The 12,898-nt window shown below is 48.8% G+C and overlaps 1 protein-coding gene across 5 annotated transcripts in view; it reads right to left on the bottom strand.

Moving 5' to 3' along the window:
- The window catches only part of TBX4 (T-box transcription factor 4), a 44,621-nt gene that overhangs the window by 15,281 nt on the left and 16,442 nt on the right, over positions 1 to 12,898 (bottom strand). For all 5 annotated transcript variants that reach the window (XM_064467816.1, XM_064467818.1, XM_064467817.1 and 2 more), the window contains 2 exons: positions 6,790 to 6,909; positions 4,810 to 4,957 (listed from right to left, as the gene is read on the bottom strand). In XM_064467816.1, the coding sequence (XP_064323886.1) occupies positions 4,810 to 4,957; positions 6,790 to 6,909 (268 nt within the window). The remainder of the gene's footprint in view (positions 1 to 4,809; positions 4,958 to 6,789; positions 6,910 to 12,898) is intronic.

Consider the following 12,898-nt stretch of genomic DNA (forward strand, 5'->3'; position numbering starts at 1 on the left):
CCCTTCCTGGCACCCTCGCCAGCTCTGCGGGCTGCTCAGGGCAGCACTTGCAGGGGTTTCAGGGAGCCAGGGCTGAGGGCCTGAGCGTGCCATGGGGTTATTACAGCTACCCCCGCCATCACCGTGCCCCAGGCACTCATGCTCAGCACTGCAAGCAGAAAAGAAAAGATGATTTTTGCTTCAAAGAGCCGCCAGTCTCAGCAGCTTAAACAATACTTTGAGCCAGGAGCTGAAGAAAAGCAAAAACAGCAAAGTAACAAAAAAGCCTGATTGACTGAAATGAGTTGCACAGGAGAAAAACCTCACCACCAGTGTGAGCCGAAGCCCCTCAGCAAACCCCCCCGTGCCCCTTCGGCAGCTTCACACCCACCCTGGGCATCCTTCACCTGCTGGGGCCGGCAGCGGGAGCTGCCCACGCCGCCCCGCAGCTCGCCAGCCATACGGACCGTCTCACGGGCGCCCTCCACCCCACTGTTTACATACTTTAAACCTCTGAAGAAAGTGGAATTCCATTCATGAGCATTTATCACTACGGAGATACTCGTCAGGACGTGCTCAATATTTCCTCACGTGCCCTGAACTAACCTGCTGAAAGAGATGCGGGTATTTTGTTATCCTTTCCGATGGAGAGGTTATTTCTGTGCATCATCTACAGCTGCTATCACCCAACTGATCTGTTAGCACTGGTAATGATACAACCTGGTTCATGATGAAGGAGTCATTCCCATTTTTCACTTGGAAAGCACAGCTAGGTGCTTTCCAGGCAGAATACACTGGGAACGGGTACGTGATGTGCCACTCCTGCGCAGCTTGCTGGCACTTAAGAGGGTATCTTTGTCTCCGAGGATGGCGTACATACAGCTGCCTATTTTTCACGTGGCATTAGAGAGCAAAGCATCAGCTCTGCCAGAATCACTATCTCTGTCACTCACCAGCCCCATGTAAATCAGAGGCTCTATCAGGCTGATTATTTCGGCATGTAAAGATTTGAAAATACATAAATTAAGATTTTACTCTAGGCTTGCAATGCTTTCTTTGGGACCAGACAGACCTCACCATAGCTAAACATTACAGCGGCTGCTGATTTCTTAATCCATTCGCAACATGAGCATTTCTCAGTTGTTAAGCCTGACGTGAAAGAAGCCTTTCATGGTCAAAAAATCCCCCAAGAGTAAAATATACAGCCCACATTTTCAAGCCGTGGTGCGGGAGCTGGGCACAGGCTTACCTGCCACAAAACCTGCTCAACCAGAGGGGTTTGCAGGCAGATTACAGAGCTCTCCACTTAATTTCTTCTTACTTAAAATCTGCTTGTTTTATGTCTCCAGATTGAAAAATGCCTCCCGTGCCTCTGACTGTAACTAACAATTTGCTGCAATAGATAACTGGCCAGTGGACGAAGCAGGAGTGAGGCTTTTGAGACTGAAGAGGAACAGTTGGTGGCTGGGTTTTATGGGCTGGGTGTCAGAAAGCGAGGCTTTCCAGCGCTGCCTGTAAGGCATCCCCTCCCGCCAGCACTGTAAATAATCTTCAGTCTAATTCTGTGGATTGCAACAAGGGCTTCAGCTCTACAGCTTATTAATTAAGATGTTTAACTTATTTTAAGCCTTAAATGTATCTACACTTCTCTTTATGAACTCTGTGGGGCTGCTTGTCCCTGATGTTAAGTATTACAGCACGCTGAGCCAGGGCATAGGTTCATTTATCAATGAAATCATTGAAATAATGTGAAATTTCTGTCTATTTTTCAGGTGCCTAGGAGCCACACTCAGAGGAGCTGCGCCCCACGTCGTGATGTGTTTGCCCTTCAAAGCTGCATCCCCCCCACGGCACAGGCTGGCTGCAGACGGCGACGGAGCCCAGCAGCCTGTCGTGCTCCAGCTGCATCTGTGACCACGAGCCCATAAAATCCTCCACATCCTTCTTGTGAGACCCCCATAACCCTGCATACGCCCCAGCCTGACTCCCAGGATCAGCTCCCCATGCTTGATGTTATCTGGGGGGAGCTGGAAGAGCTCCTTTCTGTTTTCCTTCCAAATAAGCGTCTACCAAAAAAATGGTTAATCCAGAAAAGGAACACTTAGCACAAAGATATTTCGCTGTGCGCCTCTCCCCCGCCTCCTCGCCCCTCCTGCCCCCAAGCCGCAAGCGGTTTCTGCCTGAGCCCCGCGCGCATCGCAGCACGGCAGGGGCTGGAGGGGATCGCTCACACGCAGCGAAGAGCTGCAGGAAGGGCCGGGCTCTGCGGGATTTTGGGACGCTGGCAGGAGCTGGAGCCCGGGACGGTGGGAGCGAGGTAGGGAGCCCGGGGCCGCGACACCTGCGGGTGCCCGCGGTGGCCGAGGGTGCCAGGGAGGGCGAGCTGGCACGGCTCTGGCTGGGAAGCTGCCCGCACACCAAAAAAAGCACCAGCGGGAGCCTGCAGAAATCATCGCTCCGCGTGGTTTTGGGGTTTGGAGAAAATCAAAGACAAAAGGAAATGGCAAGCAAGCTTCACTGGAGCACGAGAAGGCAAACAAACCCTGTGGGTTTTCTGACTTGGTTTTCTCAGGGAGCTTTAAGAGAGCGTTTGCAATCGCTGGGAAGAAATTCCTAGAAATGAGAAGCTGTTATTATTCATAATGTAATGCCTTCGCAGGCAGGGCTGGGAGGACTGTGCCGTGCCGGGCAGAGACCTCGCAGGCACTGCCTGTCCCAGGCACGTACCTGTGCGACAGCAGAACAGTTTTCAGGATAAGCTGCTAGGAAAACCCACGCTCGCCTGGTACAGAGTCCAGGTCTCCTCCGTGTGCCCAGCAAAAAGCAGAGTACCACTTCTCTGAAGCAGGTGATTCATTTCAAAGCCTAAAAAGGAACTGTCTGAGGAAGGGCTAAATCCCATTTAGCCAGGCAGGTTGTCAGTGCCTGAACCACACAGCGACCTGGGCACTTGAAAGAGGTTGTTCCAGGCATTTTCCCAGCCGCGTGAGACAGAACGTGCCGGGCTGTGTCCGAGGCAGGACAGCTCGCATGGCACAGGGGGACTGAGCAGGGCTCGTTTGGAGGTCGCTGCACTGTGCTGCAGGTATCACCCCAAAATGCAAACTGGGGTCCCCTCTGTGTCGCTAGGGAAGTTTTGTGGGAGGACAGACAGGGTGTTTATAAAAAGCCGGAGTGGGGGGAATCTTCCCCGTTAAAATGCAGTGTTAAAAATCACAGTTAAAAAATGACAAAGTCAGGAAAAGAAAATGTTTAAAGTTGCAAAACCAACACTGCACATCCTGTTTGTTTTACGGCCACATCAAACATCCTGTATGTTTTATGGTTTACATTTTACAACATAAACAGTCATATATTATGCTACACAGTTAACCAAGAAAAAAACATGGGAGTGAAAAAATGCCACGTGCAAAGCAAGCAGGTCTGTACGGCTGCTGACACCAAAACATCGGCATTTGTGGGCTTTATGTAATTTTTACTGTGCAACCCTTAACGCAGTTGTTTTCATTTCATTTCCGTGGTACTTTCCCCCTTAAAGAAGAGTGAAGGGGCGAGATCGCCTGTGATTAATAATGTCAGCATTAAATGGTCCTGATTAGCCTTTGAAGTTCACACATGTTTCATTGGGGTCAGCAGGTTGGGGAAGAGGGTCAGTTCCCGGCGCTGCTGACGGCTTTGCGCAGGGCTGGGTTATCACCGTGTCACCCTGCCAGAGCCGGGCTCTGCCGCAGCACCGCGGCGGCGACGCGCGGGATCGGCGCGCTTGCTTTTCGGAGTTTGAAATTTGCAGCAAATTAAAAATGCGGCAAAAATTCTGAATTTTTCACAGCATTTTAAGCTAGTAGGGTCACCCTGCCTCTAGAGTCAACCCCATAAAGCTCCGTCTGATTTAGCTGTGTCAGAATTCCACTTTCTGTACGGCTTTTAGGTGGCATCAGGACAATTGACTCCACGTGAAAACCTGCTCTTTAGAGGCTTGATGCATGATCATTCCGTGCAAGACAGATACACCCCCTTCTCCCTCTGCACCCTTCTTTAGGACCTTTTCACAGACCCCCTCACCCCCTCCAAAAACTGCTGCTGCTTAAAGGACTGGCAGGTTAAAAACCATATTTGATGATACAAAATAGATTCTCTTACCTGTGGTACTAGGAGGAGCTGATGGCACTAAAACTAAAGGATTTTAAACTCTGTCTTCCCTTCCTCCAGCCAGCAAGGTTTGTTTATTTTTACGTGCCTTGCAGCTCGGGCAGTGCAAACCAGACAGGTCCGTATTTTTATATGCATTATCTAAGCACTCGTTTCCCTGGCAGGCTGGAAGGGCCGTTGTGCTGGTTATTAAATTCGCTGTGGCAGATAACTGTGTACTTCCCACTTCTGCATTAGCAATACACATGAATTAAGATTTTCCAAATAAAATACTTCATCTTTTATATGGCTGCCAAAGCCAGCTTGGAAAATAATGAGTTTATGCAACCTGTTTCTGTTGAGCTGTATGTACTGCGTACAGCAATAGCTGGGCTGAAAATCGCACAGCGCTGCCTGGAAAGTTCCTGGGCAGAAAATAAAAGGTCGGTGGCATCCGGCAGGCAACAACTGAGCAAGTCAGAGGCTGCATTTCCAAGAGCAGGGAAGCACACGGGCAGCAACTGCAGCCCCCCTCCCTCAGTATTAAACTCTCCCCCACCCAGCTGCACTGGCAGCACAAAATAAATGTTGTTCTGCATTATTAAATTAACTGCAACATCCCAACCAACATCCCAGTCCAGACACAAATTTGGCGCCACAGGCCCACCTCTGACCAAAACCCTCGCAGAACATTGCTCTTACATGTCCAAAGGGATCCAGGTGGTTGTTGGTGAGTTTTAGCTTCTGGAAGGACACCAGCTGCCGCATCCAGTGTGCTCCCGTGGCGGGTGAGTCGGGGTGCACATACAGCCGCCCCGGCATGGCCGGCTCTGCCTTCCCGGCCACCATCCTGCAAATACAGCGGTTACAGACTGCATCACCTTGGCAGCAGTCGCCAGCCCAGGCATAGGAGAGCGTTTTCGTCCTTAAACTCAACCCACCATCCCTCCCGCCAGCCCTGGAGGGACACGCTGGGAGATGGGGTCTCAGAGAGCCTCCTGCTACTCATGGGGTTTCAGAGCTCCATGTTTCAGCATCACAGGCTGGCAGAGTAAACCCATCTCTGGTCCCATGCAGCTTTCCCTTGGGGCAGCGTCTCTACATGGCAATTGTGTTGGCATTGGTCAAGGAGGAAATCTCATCTGGCTTTTTGGAGAGGATGAAGCCTTCAAAGGCCGTTCTGCAAGGGGAGATGGTTTCACATACTTCCCCAGGAAAAGGTACCTGCGAGCAGGCACGGGTACCAGCGCTGATGCACCCTCCGCAGCCATGCAGGGCTCCCGCAGCCCCGGCCGGGCAGCAGCTCCAGTGGGAAGGGGCTGCTCCCCGCTCCAGAGCTGCGTGCTGGCACATGGTGCTGCCCCTCGTACCCTTCTGCCAGCGCCCCTTGCCCCCACACCACCGGTCCTCATGGACACAAGACCCAGCCATGAGACATCATTTAATGGCAACTGCCCCGTTACTGTGCATTGTTCTCCTCTTATAAAACACCAATAAAAGCAATATTACCAAAACTAACACAGACTTTCCAGCAGCAATAAAATGAAAAGGGGAAACAGCTCTAGGGCTGGCAAAAGCTAAATTAAACAGAGTTAACAACTATCCATCATCTAGGGCTTAATGGTTAAAACACAAAGTGGCCGCCGTGCCGCGGAGGCCCTCAGTCCGCTCCTCTTACCCAGTGGCACTCCAGGACAAAAGCGAGTGGAAAAGGGATTTTTTAAAACTGGAGCAGCCCTAATGTGCAAGTAAATTACTACAGTTTTATAGGATGTCACCAGCCTCGTTCCCATTAAGATGACTACAAAGTTTTCCATTGCTCGTCTTTTCACCAGGCAGCTGTTGGTGGAAGGGTTTGGGAAAGGCACGGTGAATTGTTGCAGTGAGAGAGACTGCTGGGCATATTTGGGGTAAAAACTAAAAGAGAAAACAACATGCTTCCTCCGTCAGAAAGCAAAGATCATTGGTGCCTCCTTACTGGTGGTAAGTAACGTTACTATCAAAGGCACAGGGAAGGGAAGAATAACAGAAGGGAAAGAAATTTCAGAGGAAGAATGAATTATAAGGAAAAAAACTCTAGACTGGATCTGGCATTGGACCGTGACGGGGGGAATCGCTGCTCCCTTTGTCTGCCGGAGCAGCGTGGCTGAACCAGGGCTTTGAGTGAACCACCCCATGTTTTGCTTTATAGCTGATTGCATAAAAGCAAAGTATTACTAGAGAACAAAGGAATTTAAATCTTAACTCACGTAGATACCTAATTCTTAAGACCAAAATGGACCTTTAGATCATCTAGTCCAGCCTCTGATATAATGCAGGCTGTGGCTCTACCCTCTTACACCTGCACGTGGCCAGATAACCTGTGCTTGGCCTAAAGCATCTCCTCTGAAAAGACATCCGACCTTGAGCGCTTTGGAAATGTACAGTCCACCACCCCCATTAGCAGTTTGTTCCAGCAGTTAATCGCCCAGCCTGTTAAGACTCTTTTATTTTATATTTGTCTGGCTTTAACTTCCAGCTATTGGCTCTTGTATTACTGCTGCTCCGTGAAAGAGAGCTCTGGGATGTTGGCATCCCTCCCATGGGAAGATATTTATGTTGGTTTCTGAGTTTGCACAGCAAACGGTCAATCCAATTGCAATTTTCTTACAGAAAAGAAGGCAAACAGAAATGTTCTCTTACCATTTGTTGTCACAGAATTTATACCGGTGGTCGTCAGCTGGGACAATGTCGATCAACAAGATGTACTTGGTCTTGGGGTTCATCCCGGTCACTTTAACCTTGTAACTAGGAAACATCCTCCTTAGAAAAAGTAAAGGGTTAACACGTTAGTGAGTGACCTGGAGCAGCACTGGAACTGATGGAAACTCAGAGCAGCACCCCAAAAGGCAGATCCACCATGTGATGAATTCACTCTGGGACAAATAAGCTAGAAAACATTATTGCTGCTTAAATATCACCTGAATCAAACTCACTCTTTCCAGAGCACGGGCTGCACAAGGCTAGTGCAAAATGGGGCACAAATATGGGTGAGGGTATATAGAGGGGGGGGTTATGGGCCAGTGCGAGGAAAAGGTGGGTGCAGAGAGAGATGGAGGGGATCAACACACCCCTCCTTACGGGAGGCTCAGACAGAGAGCCCTCACTAGCCCAGGAGGCTCCACGTGGCTTATGGCAGCCTCAAAAATGCAGATTTCTCATTGCCGTGAAAGCACATGAGAAGTCATGAGTTCTGACATCACCAGAAGAAACTCAGCACGTGCAGCTTTCTCATTCACACGTCCCGATGTCCGCAACACCGAGGCCCACCACTGCTCCTAGGCAGTAGCTGAACCGGTGCTCCCTTCAACAGACTGAAAAGTGAGGATCGCTAAAGCCTTGAGGGGAGAGTAAGGGTTAAACCCTGCACTGGTGCAGACAGCCACCCCTCCTCTGGCCTTCCCAAATTTCCCAAGTTCACAGCACGATCATTAAACCTCGTTCGAGCCAGAGCACCGCAGAGCTCCCTGCTGAGAATGCACCCGTCCCACCAATTTACCATTGGCTTTAGCAGACACATAGCGACCACCACCAAACAGGGGACATCACATAAACCAGTGCACCATTAAAGAACATTTTTATATATATATATATATCTTACATATCTAAAGAATCTTTGTAATATTAAAGAATAGTTTTTTATAAAGCTATGATGGCGAAACCAGTATATACTATCACAGTCTGGTCTTGCGCTCCGCAGGAGATGGCCCTGATGGGTACAGGCACTGCCATGGGCTTCCCAAGCCCTTGCGACTGCATCAGGAGACAGGATTTGCGGGACCGGGCACTTTACATCCTCAGAGTAACTATTTTCTTGGCTCCATCTTCCCAGCCTCCTCCTCATCCAGTAAAAACAAGCCAATTGAGCAAAGCGGCCTTCAAGCAACCAGCCAGAACAGAAAATTGTCCCTTCCACGGGTATAAGGCGACAGGGGATGAGAATTGCTACATCCTGGCATCATTCTAATTACCCTAATTCAGAAAGGCCCAAACCCTGATGTCGTTTCTCCATCGAACATCAAGACTCCTTTGCCCCGCCCTCATCCCTCCTGCCCCTGCACGTTGCCCCCGCGCCCGGCCGAGCCGGCCCAGGTCTGCAGCACCATTTTGTCACTGCTTGGGAGCAGGCAACAAAATGGGTCCTGTTCAAAATCATTTGAATTGACTCTTTTAACTGCCCTGCATAAATTCCAGATGTTTACCATGTAATTAGCCGGGACTCAAAAGGGGTGGTTTACCAATGTCCGTATTTGATTTTCATTCATAAACTCTGCACTCCTCTTAACCTTGTCCTCCTACAGGTAAGCACCTGGATAAATACAGTAGGACGTTTCAAATTGTGAATACACAGCCCAATTCACACATTGAAAAAAATTGCATAAGGAATCCAATCTGAATGCCAAGATTTTTTTTTTAAATTAGGCTTTAAAAATGACATACAAAAATGAAACAAAAAAGAGGAGGAATTGATTAAAACCCAGAAATGAGATGGATACTGTTTGACAGTTACTGCCTCATACCAGGTGAACATCCTGCACCGAGTATTTTTATAACATCTAGCTTCTGAATTTCTTTTTTTTTTCTCAATCATTTCATTTACTGTAGTACATCCAAGCTGCTAAAGTAGCCGGACTGATATATTGTAAATGTTAAGTGCTTTTTTAATGGCATTTAAAATTAAGCTTCAGCATATGGACTTCATATAGCATGGACATGCCTGAGTTTATAATGTTCTTTAGTATAGCCCTCTAAAATAAATACAAAGAGCCAAAGTACTACTATAATATATACAGCTGAAATTCTTTAAGGATAACAAATGGGGACTCACATCTGATTGAAGGTGTTGCTTAACTTGCAACCCGCTTGCTATCTTGCAGTGGTAGCATTGTACTCAGCAGTCGACAGACCCAGCTACAACCAAGTTTGCCAACTCTCTGCATTCTTTTCCAGGAAAACATGGGGTAGATTTTAGTAATTTGGCTGTGCACGGATATTTCATCATTATTATTAGCTGCTGCATTTTGACCTTAAAAAAAAATATGCAACTAATGTGCTGTCCAGGGACTTGTCAGTTTAATTTTCTTAATGAAAACATATTTCTCAACCCCTTGGCAGAGATTTATTTAGTAAATATCTCTTTGGAATACAGTACAAACATGGATTGTGCGTTTCTGGTGAGAAGGCATGACAAACCAAAGAGCCGGGTCCAAGAAAATGCAGTCATAGCATTTCAATTAAAAAAAAAAAAAAAAAAAAAGGCAAGAAAGAGCACCTAATATCATGTCCTGGCCCTTATTAAATGTTCTGCTTGAAAGAGGGGGGCAGAAAACCACAGCAGAGGCACAGGGCTGCACCAGCCCTGCCCGGGAGCGGGGCTGTGCCTACAGTGGGTCTATACAGCTCCCCATCAGCCCTGGGAAGGGGCCAAAAACCTGCCTGCTTCCCCAGATTTACTCCAGGTCAATGGAGCTACTCACAGCCATAGGCTCTATGCTCAGCAGTAGCTTTGCATAACCACCCCTCTGCCAAATCTCTGCAGGCAGGAGCTCTCGGGCGGATGGGCGTCTCCGCAGAGGATGCTTCGCTTCGGCCAGCTTTCCCTGACAATAGCTTGCTTCATCATCTATTGCTTGGGGACCAGCAGTGGCAAAATAATAAGCCAGTGCTGCAGTAAAAACTTGCCAACGTCTTGCCAAGCTCTGGGAGAGCTCAGCCTGGCTTTGGTGGGAGGTCTGAAGCAAGATCCAGGCAGACCCGCGTTTTACCCACCCTCCTTCCCACCGCCGCGCATGACTCCAAACCGAGTGAGAGTTTCTCTGCGTGGAAAACGGTTACAAAAATTGTGGATTTGGGGCTTCCTGGGGACCATGTCCAAGCAAGCAGTATCTGACCCTCAGCGACACCTCCTGCACTGAAGGCGGCTGCAGCCCTGCTGTGGCTGTGCATACAGGGAAGCTCAGCGAGGTTAAGCACTGGGCACATGTGCAGCACAGGATAAACAAACTATTAGGCAAAGTTTAAGCCACCAGTAATCAGGAGATTAAGAGCAGCAATTCCTGGAATCATCCTCTTTTGTTCAGACCCAAAGCTTGGTCAGACCCAGTGTCCTGGGGCTGCAGCAAATGCCCTGAACGTGCAAACACCACCATCATCCCTAGGGTGGGGGAGTCCAGGACCGGACCAATTTCTTCCCCTCTACGCTTATATTTTTTGAACGCCACACAAGATGTGTGTCTAACCCACCAGCACACAATAGGTGCGACGGCTACTCCCAGCCAACACAGGGCAGCCAGCGGGGCTGCTCAGTGAGCAGGAGCCATGGAGCCATCACCAGCCCCACAGCTCCCCTGCCCACCCAGGGACCAGCCACGAGCCCACAGCGTGCCTGTGCAACAGCTGGCGATGCACGGGGGACGCAGCCAAGCATCAGCCCCGACTGTTCTTCTGCAAAACATCGAGTCAGTAGATTCCAATTTTGGACATGTTCAAAAACCCACCTCTGCCTCCCTCCGGCTCAAACCAGTGAAGAAGGGACGATCCAGACTCCTCAGCACCGCCCTGATGGTCTCCTACGCCCCACAAAACTCTCTGCTGGGTTTAGTGACTCCGACAGGCACGTTTCTATCTCCCTCCCTGCACTGGCAGGGGCACGGTGCTGCTGTGAGATGGGGGCAGCTCTCACTGCCTTTCAGGGGGGAAAAGTTAAAGAAGTTTTTATGTTCACACAAGAAAGCTGCCCTTAGAGAAAGCGAATGCGGGAGGAAGGCTACAGTACCTCACTCCTGTGCGAGTGGAACATCTGATATGGCATTAAAATGCCACAGTCTGGCACCCACTCACTGCGGGCTGAGGTGCAGGGTGATGCCCTGGGGAGGGCAGAGGGGCTGAGCCTGGCTCTGGGGACCACAGGCGGCAGGAGCGGGGCCGGCATCGCCAGGGGCTGGCACCGCACTGCCGCAGCTAAACCCTTCCCCACAGCTCTGTGCAGACAAAACGTAGCAAAACCAGTAAAAGCCAGGAAAATAAACAAGCAGCACAATTCTGTAGCCCTCCCAAGCTTCAAAGATGATGTGTGAGTGAATTATTTGTTCTGATAATGAAGCAGTCATTGCTTAGCTAAGTTTATGCTAGGCACATTTTATCTCTACATGATATTCACAAATTGTTTTAAAATGAACTGTTAGAATAAGCATCTCTTGTTTATTTATTTATTCTATTACTATCCAATCCCCTTAACCATGGAGCAGTTACTGACACGGAGCCAAAGCTTCTATTATGTTCAAACAAAGTTTAATTAATGTGTAATTGGTTGGTTGGATTTGGAAGCAAGCGATAAGGGGAAAGCTTTGGTTTTGTTTGGGGTAGCCGTTCCCAGCCTTTCAGGCTCCTCGGGCTTGGCCGTTTTGTGGGCATCTTACTTGTGTTTAATCCCCATGCGAGCAGGCCTGGTTGGTCCTGGAGAGATGGGTGACTGCAAGGCTCCCATGTCCAATAAATTCTTATTTTGGCGTAAGGGACAGCAAGCCAACACAGCCAGAAAAGGCAAAAGCATCAGAGCTGATCAAAGAGCTCAAAGAACTCATCTGAGCAGCAACTGTGCGGCGCCACGCTGCGTACCAGGACCTGTGTGTCCCAGGGACACTAGCTCCTGCCATGGTACTGCTGGGTGACAAGGCAGCCTCTGCAAATGCCTCAGTCCTGACCACCCGCCTGCTCACAAGGATTTGATATTCCCCTCCTTGCTTAGATGCAAACATCATTTCTGGGGCTCCTTCTGACGCATTAGCTGGGAAGGGGCTCCTCTGACCAGCATGTGGTTAGCAAGGAAGCCACAGGGAACTCAACTGTTATTTCCATAGAGAAAACTGCATGGAAATAAGATACCGGAGTCCTATTGGAGCAACCTGAGTCATGTCCTCAGCAGAGGCTGTCAGTGCCCTCTGAAGCCCATGGGAATGTGCGGACTGGTGCTCTCTGCATGTCCCTGTGGTGTGGATGGTGCTTCAGATACTACCAAGCGCTTCCTTCTGTACTTTGCGGGGTAAAAAATGTCCCCCAGCCCTTCAGCAGCTCAGCAGCTGAAGCCCTGTTTTCAAAAGGAGTTTCGATAAGACAAAGATTTTCAAAGACAGTGATTTTACAGTCCTTGATTTTGGGGTGGTCGAGTAAAGCAACAACAGGATTTTCAGAAGCTCCTGTACAGTACTGTCTGGAAAGGTGATGCTTATGGTATATCAGGTTGTGAAAGGATCAGAAAGACAAAAAAAATCACTCAAAAGCTTGGCTAACAAGCCATACCATGGCTGAAAGTCCACCTCCTCAGAAGCTGCTGAGCATGCCAAGATGCCTCCAGTGATGATTTCAAAGCAGTGAGGCAGATGACAGGTCTACATCCCTTATAATGACTAATGTGGCCCCAAATTCTTCTTGAGAATTGGCCATGGCTTCTTAAGGATGCTTCTCCTTGTCTTCATTGTTAGGAGGGAAAGGACTGGTGTAGAGGCTTCAAGGACCATGTTTCCATTCTGATGACCTTTCTGTTTTTTTTCTAATTTCCCTTCTTTTGACAAGTATTTCTTCCACTGACTTAACGCATCTTTAAAAATAATATTCTCTGGGGCAGATTAAAACAAATTTGGGGATGTCAGCTGTTTCTTTTAGCCTTTTAAATGGCATTTCCTTTTTGATAGATTTTTGCTTTCAGAAAATACTTTAAAGAGATCAAAGAGTTTTTCAACAGGGTCCCATTTTC

Source organism: Phalacrocorax carbo, chromosome 17 (assembly GCF_963921805.1).
Source record: "Phalacrocorax carbo chromosome 17, bPhaCar2.1, whole genome shotgun sequence".
Taxonomy (NCBI): domain Eukaryota; kingdom Metazoa; phylum Chordata; class Aves; order Suliformes; family Phalacrocoracidae; genus Phalacrocorax; species Phalacrocorax carbo.